At 36.6% G+C, this 16,129-nt stretch overlaps 1 protein-coding gene across 1 annotated transcript; it reads right to left on the minus strand.

Moving 5' to 3' along the window:
• Positions 1 to 13,960: 13,960 nt before the first annotated feature.
• On the minus strand, positions 13,961 to 15,511 carry LOC113766417. The gene has a single exon (XM_027310611.1). The coding sequence runs from the start codon at positions 15,509 to 15,511 to the stop codon at positions 13,961 to 13,963; it is 1,551 nt and encodes a 516-aa protein (XP_027166412.1).
• Between the last annotated feature and the right edge of the window lie 618 nt (positions 15,512 to 16,129).

A 16,129-nucleotide genomic window follows, 5' to 3' on the forward strand; every position in this document is an offset into this window, starting at 1 on the left:
CGTGTCTTGTTCATTTACATATCTATTATTTACTCCTCCTGTTTATCCATACTACCTTCTTAAGGAAATCCCTGTTTTTAGTGAAGGAAATTTGAAATGGCAGCCATCAACCATTAAAAGTGTCTGTGATGCCCATTTTCTTCTGATTCAACTTTCTTTTTTTCAACTCCAGTGATAGATTTTTGTTAATTAATTAACCCTAATCCTAGATTGTACTCCAAAAGCCGGCAACTCTTGAAATCATCCCAGGGACTTAACTACCCAACCCAAACCCCTCCCAGAACCGATGTCAACTTTCGTTTTTGTTCAATTTAGGATTATTAAAACAGCAGTACTGCAACAGATTATTTTTTTTCGAGTTACAGATTTCTAATATGTTGCAATGGAAAATGCTTCAAATTTCGAACTGCTTGTTCAAAGAAGCAAAACTGCAGCCAGATTGGTGGTACTACCAACTATTTACCAACAAAAAACTAAAAATAGAGACAACGAAAACTGCTACTGAGGTCCAAAAAGGTTGTGGTGGATATTTTGTTCTTAATGCGTCACTAAGCTAAAAAAAATTGCGAATTGCTCTCAGCTAAAAAGTGCATCCAAGTTTTTGGACATTACGTATTAAAATTTGGTAGAATGCTTAGATAATAGACTCACGTAGCATTCTTCGCAGGAGAAAAAGTTGAGAGCAGAGTGCAATAGGCATCCTGCAAGTCTAAACACACACTGTGTTTTAGCGTTGTAATCAGCTTTGTGAATTGCAGTGCCTAAGGGGCAGTTTTATTACCGTAGGGTCACTTTTCTTTCAACAACTCTTGAATCTACTTAAAAAAGTGTTCAAATCATGTAAATTGATGTGAAAAAATACGACGACCGTCCGCCGAGTCCGGTGTGGGCAGCTGTTGCCGGCGGCGAAGATTTCTTGAGAAGGAGAAAGAGAAGTAAAAAGAAAGATAACAAAACAAAACAAAAATAAAATATAAAAAATACATATAATATTTGAAAAAAAAAGAGGAAATTTTTCTAACTTTTAAAATTCATTACTACGAAGTTATCAAATACTCTTTGGTCTTTGGTTTTCATCAAAACCTATTATTATTATCCACTTTATTATACTCATACAGAAGTTGACTGTACAATTTGAACCAAATAGCTCCTTAATTTATGGTTGTTCCATTCTTAATTTTTTGCTTTTTCTTTGTTCCTGTTTTTATTGAGCAAAAATATGTATGTATGGGACGAATTGCATTTAACACTTGGTAGTACATTTAACATCATAATCCCCTATGGTAATAAAATTGCGCCTTATGTTTCAATATAAAGTATCACGATAAAGTCAAAACTTTATAAAAAAAAGTTTATTTTTGATTAATAAAAACTTAAAAAAAAAAAGTTAAACTTTTCATGGCTAGATGAAAAAAGATTAACTCTTAAATCATTTAACAAAAAAAAAAAAGGATTAATTACATCTACCTCCCTTGTGGTTTGACCAAACTACCATTAAATCCCTGTGGTTTGGTAATATTACAAGCACTTCCTTTTTAAGTAACTCCTTCAAGGACACTTAAATAGAAGTAGTAAAATGTCATGTTTACCCTCTTTGTAAAAACTTGTAGTTAGAGAAAACTTACCGTTAAAAAATCGAAGGTAGTTTCAATAATAACGAATTAAACTAAGAGTTTGTTACTTAAATAAAACAGTTTTTAACTAGTATAAAAGAAAAAAAATAAAACCAAGCATGTAATAATCAAATTTGATAAAATATGTGCAGAAAGGAACAAAAGAAAGAAAATGAAGAAAGAAGGAAAGCCTAGAAAACAAAAAAGAAATTAAAAATTGAAAAGCAAAGAAAGGAATGGAAAAAAAGTATAGTAAAAAAAGGAAACCAACAATTGAGCAACGAAAGAAAATTTATAGAAGCAACGTAAAGGTTCACTCAATCCATCACAAAAGAGTCTCTACAAGTATGTAACCCTTTGTCGGCCAATAATCTTGTTTGTTGTATTTCCCTTCTCTGAAACTACCACAACCACATCGACCAATCCAGAGACGAGTACAATCTCAAACTCACTCAAATTGTCAATGAGGAATTAATGGTTATCAACCAGGATCTGACTTAATTCATGCGGGTATTTAGAGTTCCAAATAATCATTTTTTCAACTCTGGGTTATATCTGTAGTTGGTCATTGGGTTTGATATTATCAAATGGATTTTTTCTCTGCTTATAATGGAGTTAAAAGAATGGTTGTTATGGGAATAATAGAGATGAAGGCAATTAAATTTCTATAAACTTATTATGATTTTAACAGTGAAAACGTGCTCATCAAGAAAATGATCATGAAAGAGGTATCAACAATATGTCTCGATGATTTTGCTGCCATAGTTATGTCAACGGTGGTAAATGGAGTAGTCTAGATTTTGAAGAGAAGCAACGAAGGGAAGGGGAAGGTTATGGATTTAGGGGCATTTCATTAAATTTGTTGATGGCATCATTATAATCTTAACAGTCAACAACAACGGACTAACGGGAGGGGTGTATCGGTTATACATCTTTCAGTTTGAGGGACCTTTTTGTAGTTTGGCTAAATTCCAGGGAGTAAATGGTAATTTGATTAAACCTCAGGGGAGCTAAATGTAATTAACCCAAAAAAACTATATAGAGAAAAGAACCATAAGCAAAAATGTCAACCTTTTCTTGACTTGATAAAAAAAATTAACCTTCAAATCATTTCACAAAAAAAAAGGAAAAAAGAAAAGAACCAAAGCGGAGTACTACTCCACGTCAGCAAGGGCTAATTGCTACTAATCTAGCAAAATTAAACACACAAAAATGAAAGGTCATTAAAGTTGAAAAAAAAAAAGAAACCCCCAATAGTCCGAACTACAAGAAGCACCATGCACAATTGCAATAAAGAAGATAGGAATGTTAGTCTTTCGTTATCATTTCTCCTTTTCTCGACACTTTTGGGAGTATTTAACATATTAAGCGATTCAAGTAAATCATTAAATGCATTATATACATGTTTGTAACTTTTGGTGTATGTGATGCTATATTATCCATTGCAATAAAAAAAAAAAAAAAGAGAAGGCTGAGATCTTCTCAATTGAAATTTGTATTTTTTAAATAACAAATTGGCAAAAAAAAAAAAAAAATTTTGGATAAATTCTTATAAACCCCTATAATTTTAAATAATACCAGATGAACCCCTTAAAATTTTAAAACAGTCACATATCCCCTGTGGTTTGAAGTAAAATGAAGAATGAATGAAATGTATAATCAGTTATGACATTTATATAAAACACTTTTTAAAAGTACATATGATAAAATATTAATCTCCATGTACTTTTATACAAGATAGTTAGACTATCGACTGATTATCATTTAAACAAGCATACTATTGGTATTTCAATTAACGATGTTACATAGATTATTTTCTGTCAAATTTTTACTTTGTATAAAATTATAAGAGGTGGGGTGAATATTTTAAAACGTTAGGAGGTCATGTGTTAATAGACGAAATTATAAGAGGATGACGTGTAATTTATCCTAAAAGTTTTAACAACCCTCCCAACTGGCACTAATTATCATTGAAGCCCACGATGGCCCAGTAGAATAGCACCAAAATTATGATGGGTCCCACCCATCTAGCACTAATGAGCAATCATGCAACGAAGTTAAAGATTTAGAAACCTGAAAACGACCTCAAAACGACTCGTGTTTCTGCCTTAGTGGATGCAACAAAAGGTTTGTCGAAAAGCACCACTACCTGACCGGAGGTTGTTAGGGAGGTGGCGAAGCTGGTGCCGGCGGCCGGAGCTTCTGCAGTGAATCTCTTCAAATAGAGCTGACTACGGTGCTCGTTAACGACAGGTATTTTTAAATTCATGGAAATTGAAGAGGGAAAACAAGAATAAGTTGATTAATTGTTCCATTTCATCTGCTGTTTATATATCCTGTATGTTCAAGGAAAAAATATAAACAAGGGAATGAAAGAGGCGGAGAACAAAATCAGTTTCCTAGTTGTACGTTTGATACCTTATGCTCGGGTTTTTCAGTTTCGCAGTTGTTTGATGCCTTAACCATCAGACTAAGCTAATTAGAGAAAGAGAGAGAGAGAGAGAGAGAGGGAAAGAAATTAAGGGGAAATTCTCTGAAAAGTTTCCTGCTTGACTAAGAAATTAGGACCACTCTATGACCATAAGTCATACTAGTAATACTCTATGCAATATATATATTTAGTTTTGAAGACAGGAAAAAAATGGAAAAATAATAAAAGCATCTGTTACGTGTAGTTGGAAAAAAAAATTTTATTCGAAACGGTAATTCCTATTCTACACACTCCTACTCTACACTAAGGGATGGGATAGATCCAAAGAAATCAATGAAAAATTTAAAAGGGATTGAACCATAATGAGATGACACTTTTAGGAAGTCGTAGAGAAAAATGTAAGCCAAAAGCTGTGATCCCTTGATCCAAACCCAAGGGAGTGGTGGTTAACTCAGCCTAGCTAAGTTGGTTGTTACTAATAAGTGGATAGATGATTTTTTTTTTTTTTTTTTTTGTTGGAATCACGTTTGACATTTTTTCTTAACTAAAAATATTTGTTGCTCCACAAAGACTAATCTTCTGGGAACTTTTTCTATTGGGTCTCGCTTAATTTTTTGTCTTTGCCTTTTTCCCTTTTTTGGTAATCTCTGGGTTGATTTTAGGGAATCAACCGTAGAAATTTCCAGTTTCAACTCTCTCTTAAAAGAAAATTTATTTGAATGAAATTTTATTGCTATAATAACACATAGGAGTTATCCAAAAAACAAATGTATTGCTTCAAATCATAATCTTTAAGCTCTAATTCAGTTCTAGAAAGCCAACCTTATGTAATTACCAAATTGAGCTCTACCTAAAGTCAATTTCATAATTATGTCTTGCCATTATGAGACTCCAACAATCACATCACTTGGGTAATTCAACTAATTGGGTTGCATCATGCATGGCAGTTAGTTGATTTTGAATCTCACACTGATCTGTCAAACTAAGAAGTTGGCATTCTTATATATAGCTATATATATATATATATAGTGCATTTTCATGTAATTGTTAATTTTAAACCCTTTCCTTAAGTATTTCCTTCAATTCAAAATTTTATAGGTTTTTTTAATATACTTCTTTAGTTTCCAAAAGTGCATCCAGGAAATTTTCCTTAACAATCATGTTGAATGAGAAATTGACATGCTATTCTTCTTCAGTTCCAAAACTACTGCCAAAGAAGTTTCTAAAACTTTTCTCCTAACAATTTATTTCCACACCATTGCTCAAGAAAATTAACAATTTGTTTCCACACTGTTGCTCAAGAAAATTAAGGAAATTTCCGTATTTGTTTATGCAATTAATTGACTGCTTAAAGCAATTTGTAAAACTTCTTTCCAAACATTTTCTTTCCATGCTATTGCTTAAGAAACTTTAGGAGATCTCCATATTCCGGCTAATTACTTAGAATATAGTTAGGAAAAAAAAAAGTCGAACACTTATTGGTACGAGACATGTAGAATATAAATTTATTGTTGCCGGACTGACACAGTCCGTCACTTGACCCATTTTTTTTTTTGTGTCAGACACCTGACCAAATTTTTGAGCTTTTTAAAAAAGCTGGCGGAGCTACAGAATTCCTAAAGCTAAGAATTCCTGCCTGTGTGTCAGAAGTGGAAAAAGGTTTGAGGGGACAAAAACTAGAGGTATTGCCAACAGATTGAAGAAACAGTTCCATGCATTTGTACCAAGCACGTATAGAAGGTAAGTTCTAGGCCTAATCTCCAAAATGCGTCTATTGAGCGAAAGACACCGAATTAAAGGAGCAAGAGAACTAGGAAACATCCTTTAACTGAACATCCTTTAATTCAGTTCCAAAACTGCTGCCTTTTTAATGCACCAATCCACTAATGCAAACTTGCCTTTTTAATATAGTATAGACATATATAGATGTATTCCAATTTGTGGAACTTTCTGTTCATCTGTTCATCTATAATGTATGTTAAAAAATTCATATTTTTAATTGGTGAAAATTTTGTAATGGCAGCCATGGAACATGGAAAATGGCCCTTTTTGGTTTAGCAAATCAGCTCAGGATTTTTATTTGGAAATCCTTAGATGAAGAGCGATTTGATTGAATTTTGATCTCGGATTGGTGTGTGATCTGGTTTCGATCATTTCTTGTGCTCCTCATATTTAGATTTGATTGAATATTGCAGCGCTACAGATTGGCTATGTTTGGATAGCAAAATTTTCCAAAAAAAATTTTCGCTTGCATCATAAACACATTTCCTTTATATTCTCAACCACTTTTTATCTCACATACATCACATTACAAAAAGTGATACAGTAATTATTCTAAATAATTATTTTCTTTCTACAGTAATGCTCTACACCATAATTGATTTTCTTTCTCTCTCTTTTTTGTCTTTTCAAAATAATAGATTAGTAATAATATGATTGCTACCGGCAATTTGCCCATCTAAAATACATTATATTCTTTGACTTGCTTGTTCAAATTCCTCAGTTTTTCCACCAAAATACAGAGAAAAGAAAACCAGTATGAACTTTAAAAAGGTTTTGGTAAAAGATATTCGTTGCAAATTTGTCATCTTTGCAACTTAAAAAAAAAACATTCAGCCCCTCATCTAAATGCATCTCTAATTTTTTAAACATTTGTTCCTCAAAATTTCTTAGATTGATTAACTCAACATGCACCGTATGCTCATATGGTAATTCAACAGTTCAAATCCTACTCATATAGCATGCTTGTTACAAATTAAAGTGAGCAAGAAACCCCTTTATTATCACTTGATTTGTTTAACATTTCAAAATTTCATGTAACTCTTTTATGACTTTATTTTAAATGAAAAAAAGATGAAAAGTACATCTCGTTAGAAAACAGAACATATTTTTACTAGAAAAAGAAATATGAATGAGACAACCTTTTTACTAGAAAAGAGAATGCTCAATTTCTTTTCTAAGAAATATTGTCTTTTATAAGGAACTACTTAAGCAAAGAAATGCAATATGTTCTTTTCTAGTAAAAAAATATTTATTTTTATTCTTGTCTATCCATTCGCCAACAAAATAATTTTTTGAAGGTTTAACCCATGACTCTTTTTTGTATCTTTTCCTTTTTTTTTTTGTCTGAAATTTAAATCAAAGTAATTTGCTGCTATCACAGTTTGTAGCAATAAGCAATGGTACTGAATGCTATATACCCAAGACAAATAAGTTGTTGCTGTAACATTTACATGTATTGGTTAGTTTCTGCATTCATGATATGCAGTTTATAATTTTGGACTTTTCTTTACTAATCCCCACATGAAGTGTTTTTTTTTTTTTTTTTTAATAATAGCCATCTTCAATTACTTCGATAGAGATTCTATTTTTCCATTCCCCACAAAAACATTATAAAGGCCATCAACATCAAATCAATTATAGTTGTAGAAGAGTTAGCAGTAACTAGTGAGTGTGCAAGTAAAAGATCATCTTGTGATCAAAATTCAATTTTCTTAATTCTCTCTGAACAAAAAAAGAAATTTTCCATTAGCAAATAAATGGTGAGAATCGGCTCAATAATTCACTACATACATACATTACATCTCTAATTGCTTGTTCAAAATTTCTCTGTTTCTCCACCCAAAAAAATATATGTTTACAGAGAAAACAAAATCACTACTAACTTAAAGTCAGGTTGTGATGCAAGATGTTTGTTGTGAATGTGTCATCACTGCAAATTACAAAGCCATCAGGCCCTCAGTTGAATGAATCTCTGGTTTTCAATCATTTCTTCATTAGAATTTCTGGGATTGATTTGCTCAATACGCATCATATACTCGTAGTCAGCCAACAAATTTTCGCGAAAATTGCAGCAACATATGATTATGCTTCTGAGGTTCATTATGAGAAAAACAAATCTAAGCCTACTGATACAGCATAGCATGCTTGTTCCATAATAGAGCGAGCTGTAATTACACAAGTATGCAAAGGAAAATTTTAAGAGCAAACTGCTATTTAGCATTCTGCAGGTCCAGGCCTCAGTCTTCTACCCAGTTTTGATCCTTAGGCCCTCCAAATTTACATGGCAGAGGTTCATTTGTATTGTGTTGGGGTCACCAGCAGCATCTTCCCTTGATAAAGTTTCAAGTGGAGAAAGAAAAAGTCTTGCGATATTATCACTATCATGCCCCCACCATCTTTCCTCACCACACATGCAAAAGGGCCAAAAAAGCCTTGCCCACAATGTGTACGCACAAAAAAACAAAGAAACAAAAAGTCTCGACCGCGACGTATTACTATTGTTAGACAATAAGCAAGTTGTAGATCATAAGAAAGATGTAAAAATTTGAAATTTTCGAATGGTCACAAGTATTCATTAATACATTTAAATTATATGTAACTTAGTATGTGAGTATGTATAATCGTAATTATTACACACCTATATTTAGATGCTTTTTTAAATTGATTTAGCCCAAAATCTAAATTTTGGAAGATGTACATACAATACACATTATTTTTTTGGTGATGTGTTAGAGCCTAGAGCAATGCTCGTTAATTACACTTCTATCTTGCAATAGATTTAGGATAATGTGTACAAGATGCATAATCTGTTGGAAGCTTTTAAAAGGCTCCTTTTCCCACATAGGAGCTAGCTTCGAGCCCGACTTTCTCATTTTACACGTATTCCCAATCCATGGAACTTTCGGGTTTTTTTTTCCAATTTGGGTTTTTTTTTCCAGTTTGGGTATTTTTTATATAAAAATCAAATTTTATTAATGAATTACTAAAAATTATTCAGTATGATTTGATTTATATCACTATTTTAATAGTAGGTTAAACATATACTAAAAATAATGAATTTATAATTTAAAAGATATAATGTATCTAAAAATTCAGGCTTTGAAGGAAATTGTCTGATGGCAGCAAAGGGTCACAGAAATTTGATTTTCCAAATCAGGATCTTTAGTTGGAAAGCTTTAGATGAAAACCAGGTTGACCTCTGGTGCTCATTTTCGTGTTGTCTTTACCCTGTACTTTGAACACACCCTCCACCCCCCCAAAACACGCCCCAAAAACAAATTATATTTCACCCAAAAATTGACAGGAGTCGAATCTGTGCAATAATAATTACTAAAAAGTCCTAATTACCACCACAATTAATTATAAAACAAATCCAAGTACTGGAGCAGGGACCCTAGGTGTATAATGGGTTACTTGATTCACCCTAGGTGTACCAGATTTGTCTATAAAAATATTAATTTTACGTACAATGGCAAGTACGGTCGATTCCACAGGAAGCGGGTAGGAAATTATTTCTTTCCAAGTCAATAGAATGAAATCGGGGGATAATTAATGGGATGAAAATAAAAATGAAATAAATAAAATTCAAGAGCTAACTCAACAAGTACAATTTCCTAAAAATAGCAATTAATAAAATTCTACCCAAAGGATCAACTGTTCAGGCACGGTCCAATTAAATGATCATCGATGCAAAGATGTTTCATCCATTCATCACTAGGTTGGTTATAGTTATCAACAAGTTCTGACAATCAGTTCTTCCTTACTTTTTCGACAGTTGACAGGTGCCGAACCTGTGCAATAATAATTACTAAAAAGTCCTAATTACCACCTCAATTAAATAATTATAGAACAAATCCAAGTATTGGAGCAGGGACCTTAGGTGTGCAATGGGTTACTTGATTCACCCTGTTCCCGAAGAGTTTGCTTGATCCGATATACCGGATTTGTCTATAAAAATACTAATTTTGCGTACAATGGCAAGTAGGGTCGATTCCACAGGGAGCAGGTAGGAAATTATTTCTTTCCAAATTAGTAGAACGAAATTGGGGGATTTTCAATGGGAGGCAAATAAAAATAAAATAAAATAAAACAAACAAAATTCAAAACTAACTCACAAAGCACAATTCACTGAAAATAGCAATTAACAAAAGTTCTACCCAAAGGATCAACTACGCAGGCACGGTCCAATTAAATGATCATCGATGCAAAGATATTTCATCCATTTATCACTAGATTGGTTATAGCCATCAATAAGCTCTGACAACCAGCTCTTCCTTACTTTTTCGACAGTCAAGGTACGACCATTGACTGCTTCTCTAACCAGATAACAACCCTAGGTACGACCGTAGGAATTTAATTACCCAGTTGCATTAAAGCTAGAAGAACCCAACTCTAACCAATAAACACGCTAAGAGGGTTTATTTAAATTAGATCTTGCATTTCCCCATCATAAAGCCAATTATGGTGGTTGGCACGGGGTGTCAACTAAATGAACAATTACGGATTCTATTTAATTAACGTGGCAGTAGGCTATCAAATTAAATCAAATACCCGGCCGTTGATATTCAATTAATCAAATACCCATGAACAATTAATTCAGGAAATGCACGAATAGTAATAAATTGGAAGAAATAATGAAAGATTGATTAGATCTCACAGGTGTGATGGACCGCGCCCTCGCGTCACCCTTTGGGTAGAGGAGAAAATTAGCCGCTCCTCATCATGTCAAGCTCACGCGATTTAATTGATTTCATCCACGCAAACATCCAAACAATTAATTCCAAGGAGCGGAGCGATGCGAATTAACTAAGGAACAAATGGGAAATTCCCTTGGTCCATTGTCTTATATTCGGTCGCTCCTGGAGCAAAGTCAAGAAAAGGGATAACAGCGATGGAAAATTGTAGCAAATCAAAAGCGAACGTCAAAGGCGTCTACAGCAAAAGACTGAAAAGGTGAACTCCTAAGCTAGTCTAAGTTGCGGCTGAAGAAAGCCAAAAGCCTCAGTCAAAAGCGTCTGACTGCTGACAAACCTAGGAAAAGAAAACTAAGCCTAAAAAGTAGATGCCCCTTGAATCTTCCTTGTTTCCCTTTTTATATCCGCCGCCCAAGAAAGTCAAGCAGAAGCCCACGGACGTCTGGCCTTTCTTTGCTTTTCAATTGAAGCCTTTGGAGTTTTAATCCTGTGCTCCTCGCGGTTCACGTGGACCAGGGTACGGCTTTCGGTTTCGTCCGCCTTCTAAGGCGTGGCCACGCCTTGGAACGGGAAGTCTTCTGGAAATTCACCCCGCGAGATCATTTTTCATGCCTACCACCTATAATTCACACAAATATCGAATATGAGTGAAACTCCAATTCTTAGTACCGTGAATAGCCAAAATTAGGACAAGATAATAGTGCAAAATACGCCAAATAACCGTTCTATCAAATCCCCCCACACCTAGACAATGCTTGCCCTCAAGCATTTCGGAGCTCAGAAGTACAACCAAGAGAGCAGAGGTCATGTAATAGTCTATACTAACACAAGCATCTAGGGTCCCTGACAATATCACCAAAAGTAGAACACACCGGACATGTTGTAATTCAAAGAGTATATACGAATACTAGGAACGCTCAATTCAACATCACGGAATGCCATTACCATAGGCTTGCACATTTATCACATCTCCACCCTTTAAAAGTGAACTAAACACATAAATCAAAGGGACTTTAATAGGGTTGTAACGGGGCTCAGGTGAAAGGCGGGTTAAGAAGGTATAGATAGGGGGTAAAGTGTCAAGAGAATGTCCGAAACTCACCAATAACCACAGTGCTTTACCGGGAGGAGTTTCACTAACAAGGCAGTTTCCATTTGCTGTACACCCTGTACAAGTGCCCCAAATTTTTTTTTATTTTTTATTTTATTTTTTTTTTTGGTCGGCTCGCAAGGCGTGGGCACGCCTTGTAGCCCATAGTTCTCTGGTCACGAGGTCTCTTCATGAATTTTTTTTTTTCAAGAGACAGTCCTGTAAGGCGTGGGCACGCCCTGTAAGCCAAAGTCCTCTGGTCAGTGGCCTTTTTTCCAATTTCCCCTCCTTTACACAAAGATAGCATCATATAGCTCCTAATCTATCAGCACTTTCAACCCCAAATTCGTTTGCTTTGCGCAAATGATGGATTTCAGACATCCCTTGACAACACAGGGATAAACAAGAAAGTTTAAAGAGGTCTTGGGTTAACAAACACGGATATCAACCAGAAACGAAGGACAAAAGCTCAAGTTGGTTCACTATTGGGATATAAAATGAGGGCTTGATTTTTTTAGATAGCTGAAGAGGGTTAAATCCTAAATGCCCTTATCATTTCAAATGCATCCAGTTCATCAAAATGCGGTCTTGACATGTACAAAATAGCAAGTTCTAGAATGTTCATACCATGTGCGATACCCACTCAATCAAACAAAATAGAGCAACCAAGAATAATATGCTCAAGTAAGGCTCAAAAGCTCCCCAAAAGTTACAAAAATGGGTGAATTCCAGCATACTCAACATTCAATGACATTGCCAAGGGAAACAAAATGCACAGCCAGCATATACGACCACATACCCACTCACTTTGATTATGTCATTCATCACAGCAACATGCCCCAACACTAACAAGATAAAAATAAAAAAACCAACTAAATGTTTTTTTTTCTTTTCATGTTTTTTTTCTCTTTTTTTTTCTTTCTTAAAAGTAACAAAGCAAAAAAACTAATAAAAAGAACTAATGAAAAAAAGAACTAATGGAAGCCACTCCCCCCACACCTAAGACCTACATTGTCCGCAATGTAACCTGGAAAAATAATTCGCAAGGGCAGAGGGAGCGAAAACTTCCCTGACTACTGAAAAGGTGCGGCTGGAACCTAAGGAGGCGGCGCACAGGTGCAGGTTGTGCGTGGGGGTGGCGAGCAGGGCTGTGCGGCGCGCGGTGGGGCAGCGCAAGAGAGAAAGCAGGCTCGCTGGGCGCACTGTCGCTCGCGGGGCTGAGGCGGCGCGCGACTGGAGAATAGCGCAGGGGGCTGGCGCGCGATGGAGAGGCGCGCGCGGCTGCTGTCTGCGCGCGCGGGTTGGTGCTGGGCTGCGCAGGGGGTGGCTGCTCAGGTGGACAGCGATGGAAGGCGGCGGCGGGATTGACCAAAACAAAGGAGAAAAGTCTGGAAACGTAGGCAATAGAAATTTGGAGAATATTGTCCAAGACTAGTCAAAGAAGAAGGGAAAGTGGAAGGAGTAGGGTCTTGGTCAAACTTTTTTTTTTTTTTCCGCCGTACGGAGGGGTTGGAAGGCGTGGGCACGCCCTTGGAGGGCTTTTCTTCTGCCCACAACATGTAAACGATGTCCAAAACGAATTTTTTTTTTTTTTTGCAAGGCGTGGGCACGCCTTGGTTATTCCTCTGTCCAACACCACAAAAACCACCAAAACATTAAAATAAAACTGAAAAATCATAAAGTAAGGAAAAATGATCACAACTAATATTGTAATCCTTGGGTTGCCTCCCAAGCAGCGCCTTTCTTTAATGTCTTTGGCTAGACACAGCACCACTCTTCAGTCTGGATGTAATTGAATTTTCCTTGTAATTGATGGCCCTCCTCCAGGATCCACATGGCCATTGAGTGCAACTTTTTTCCTAAATTTTCTCTCCATTTTTACCTCATGAATTGCTTTCACCCTATAGGACTTGTTCGCAGCAACCTTGGATTTACCCCTATAAGCAAACTTAGAAAATTCTTGCACAGAGGGATTAGTGGTATACATAGCAAACACAGAATGAGAGTTAACAGGATGTTTCATTGTATCAAAAATATTAAAGTGGACTATTTCTCCATCAAATTCCATCGTGAGAGTACCCTTACTAACGTCAATTTTAGTCTGGGCAGTACTCAAAAATGGTCTTCCTAATATAATGGGTGATGGATTTGGGGCACTTCTATCATCCATGTAAAGCACATAAAAATCAGCAGGAAAAATTAATCCATCTACTTGCACTAAAACATCCTCAACTATCCCATCCGGATAAGCACATGTACGATCAGCCAATTGAATTATTATCCCCGTTTCTTTTAAAGGTCCTAAATTTAGGGAATCATAGATTGATTTAGGCATCACATTAATAGAAGCTCATAAATCTATCATGGCATTTTTGATACTAGAATGACCAATCTTACAGGGGATAGCAAACATACCTGGATCTCCGCATTTGGGTGGGAGTTTCCTCTGAAGTACAGCTGATACATTCTCTCCCACCATCACTCTTTCATCACCCCTTAGCTTTCTTTTGTTAACGCACAAGTCTTTCAAGAACTTTGCGTACTTGGGTACCTGCTTGATCGCGTCCAATAGGGGGATGTTTACTTGAACTTTGCGGAACACATCCAGGATTTCTTTTTCCTTCTCTGCCCTCTTTGTCTTTTCCAACATGCAAGGAAAAAGAGGTAAGTTAGATTTAATAGTGGGCGGAGAAGTGAATGTTACCTTAGGATCCTTGCGAATACGCCCTTCCTCTTCGATTTCCTTCTCTATCTCCTCTTCACTTTTGCTTTTTGAACTTTCCACTTTAGGCCCTTCCAGTTCCTTGCCACTCCTCAGCGTCATGGCACTTACATTCCTGGGATTTATCTCGGGTTGCGATGGCAGTTTCCCATAAACGTGGGACTCCAAGCGGTTGATGGCAATTGCCAGTTGGCTTATTCGAATGTCTTGGTCCTTCTTGTCAGCTTTGGTGTCCTGCTGGAGCTGCGCGGTATTCGCGGCTAAGGATCTGATCTCCTGTTGAAGCTGGGTAGTAGTCGTGGCCAGGTTGGTAGTAGTCGTGGCCAGGTTTTTGACTAGGTCCTCCAGAGAACTTCCTGAGTTGGAGGACGAAGGTTGCGATTTTGGTTGCCATGGCTGGTGGAATCCTGGTGGACGATTTGGAAATGCATTTTGTTGCCTGTTCCCATAACTGAGATTGGGATGGTCCCTCCAACCCGGATTGTACGTATTGGAGTATGGGTCGTACTGCCTGCGGGGCGCAGGCACGCCTCCGACCATGTTTACCTGTTCCGCCCCGTCCTCTTGCAAAATGGGGCACGAGTCTGTGCAATGGTCCATGCTAGTGCATATTCCACACATCTTCGCTCGGGGTGCGTCTCTCATGGCTAATTGCCTAACAACTGACGTCAATTCTGACAGTTGCTGCTGTAAGGATGAAGTCTCTACCTCGTTGACTCTACGGGGAGGGTTGCTCTCACGGGAGCCAAATTGCTGGGAGTTCTCTGCCATGGCTTCGATGAGCTCCCACGCTTCCCTTGGTGTCTTGTTTGCCAGTGCTCCCACACTTGCAGCGTCGATGATACTCCTATCGGTTGATTGGAGCCCTTCGTAGAAGTATTGGATTAACAGTTGCTCACTAATTTGATGCTGCGGGCATCTAGTGCACAACTTGTTAAACCTTTCCCAGTATTCGTACAAGGACTCACCGGGGTATTGTTTAATGCCGCAGATCTCCTTCCTCAAACTCGCAGCCCGGGATGCAGGGAAGAATTTTTCCAAGAATTTCTTTTTCAGCTGCGCCCACGTGGTAATACTACCTGCTGGTAGGTAGTACAGCCAATCTTTAGCTGCATCTTTGAGAGAGAACGGGAAGGTTCTCAGTCTAATTTGCTCTTCAGTGATCCCAAGAGGTTTCATACTAGAGCAGACCACCTCGAACTCCTTTACGTGCTTGTGGGGTTCTTCGCCAGAGAGACCATGGAAAGAGGGTAAGAGTTGAATCAATCCCGACTTCAGTAAGGGTTTTTTTTTTTTTTTTTAAATTTTAAAAAAATTTTTTTTTTAAAAAAAAAAATGCAATAATAATTACTAAAAAGTCCTAATTACCACCTCAATTAAATAATTATAGAACAAATCCAAGTACTGGAGCAGGGACCCTAGGTGTGCAATGGGTTACTTGATTCACCCTGTTCCCGAAGAGTTTGCTTGATCCGATATACCGGATTTGTCTATAAAAATACTAATTTTGCGTACAATGGCAAGTAGGGTCGATTCCACAGGGAGCAGGTAGGAAATTATTTCTTTCCAAATTAGTAGAACGAAATTGGGGGATTTTCAATGGGAGGCAAATAAAAATAAAATAAAATAAAACAAACAAAATTCAAAACTAACTCACAAAGCACAATTCACTGAAAATAGCAATTAACAAAAGTTCTACCCAAAGGATCAACTACGCAGGCACGGTCCAATTAAATGATCATCGATGCAAAGATATTTCATCCATTTATCACTAGATTGGTTATAGCCATCAATAAG

This window comes from Coffea eugenioides, chromosome 3 (assembly GCF_003713205.1).
Source record: "Coffea eugenioides isolate CCC68of chromosome 3, Ceug_1.0, whole genome shotgun sequence".
Lineage (NCBI taxonomy): Eukaryota > Viridiplantae > Streptophyta > Magnoliopsida > Gentianales > Rubiaceae > Coffea > Coffea eugenioides.